At 43.1% G+C, this 1,165-nt stretch overlaps 1 protein-coding gene across 1 annotated transcript in view; it reads left to right on the forward strand.

Annotated features, from left to right (window-relative positions):
• cacna1ia (calcium voltage-gated channel subunit alpha1 Ia) overlaps positions 1 to 1,165 on the forward strand; it is a 107,746-nt gene that overhangs the window by 82,356 nt on the left and 24,225 nt on the right. Inside the window, exon 28 of the mRNA XM_035655735.1 lies at positions 227 to 297. Within this exon, the coding sequence (XP_035511628.1) occupies positions 227 to 297 (71 nt within the window). The remainder of the gene's footprint in view (positions 1 to 226; positions 298 to 1,165) is intronic.

The raw sequence follows: 1,165 nt of genomic DNA on the forward strand, positions 1-1,165 counted from the left end.
TGTGTACTGTATGAGTGTGTGAGTGTGTGTGTGTGTGTGTGTGTGTGTGTGTTTGTGTGTGTTTGAGTGTTACACAGCGTGTAAATTAAGAAGTGACCTTTCCACAGTTTAATGTTTCCCATTAAGTCTGTAATTGAACCTGAGGGATTTCCCCCTAAATGCCCACACTTAAAATCTCTCTCTGTCTTTCTTTCTCTCTCCCTCTCGTTCTCTCTCACACACATAGTGCTTAAGCTGCTGAAGATGGCAACAGGAATGAGAGCCCTGTTGGATACAGTGGTCCAAGCCCTGCCTCAGGTACACACACATACACACACTAACACATGGTTTCTCCCTCTTTTTTCCTCACAGACACACACTCCACTCTCCCAAAGAGAGAGTTGGGCAGGCTCAGTCAATAGCCAATACCCCCCCACTCTGTCTCTGTTGGCCTGTAGGCAACTCTAATAGATGACTCATTCAGACTGGTAGACTGGCACACACACACGTGTGCACAGACGCATACACACTCATGGGCTTTGTCTTGTTTCCACTTTCAGCACCATGGAGAGTACCCAGACTCCCACTGTGACCACAGTGTGGTAGAAACAGTGGGAGATTCTTAAACCAGTCTGTAGTTCATTTGGTGGTGAAATGTTCACAGAGTCGGATGGTTTCTAGGCCGTCCCACAAGAAGAATCATTCCAGTGCACTGAAAGTTTAACTCCCTACAAAATTCCCAGAATGCCTCTTTGCACGGTGCTTAGTGACTGGAAGCAGTGTATGTTTGCTTTGTAGCACAATCCTGTGAATTAAGAATAAAGAGGAGACAATAGAACCAAGTCTTGTCATGTGGCTATACATAATATGTATGTTATATTGAAAACATGTTATGCTGTTTTCACGTGCGGCCACAGAATCATGTCTTCATCAGTGTCCCAATGTTTATTAATCAATAACATTTACGTTGAGCTGTTCACTGTATGCTGATGTCTTTTTTTAGAGCATTAGTCATCCTCATTACCTAACCTGTGAAAATGTAAAGCAATAGTTTGACTTTTCTGAAATCATGCTAATGTGCTTTTTTGCGTTAGTTGAGAAGATTCATACACTTTTCATGCCTGTACAGTAATGTAAATATGAGGCTGGAGCCGGTCGCTGGTTTAGCTTAGCCTAGAAGTAAGAC

The sequence above is a fragment of the Morone saxatilis genome, unplaced genomic scaffold (assembly GCF_004916995.1).
Source record: "Morone saxatilis isolate NCDOM2014 unplaced genomic scaffold, NCSU_SB_2.0 Contig14, whole genome shotgun sequence".
Taxonomy (NCBI): domain Eukaryota; kingdom Metazoa; phylum Chordata; class Actinopteri; family Moronidae; genus Morone; species Morone saxatilis.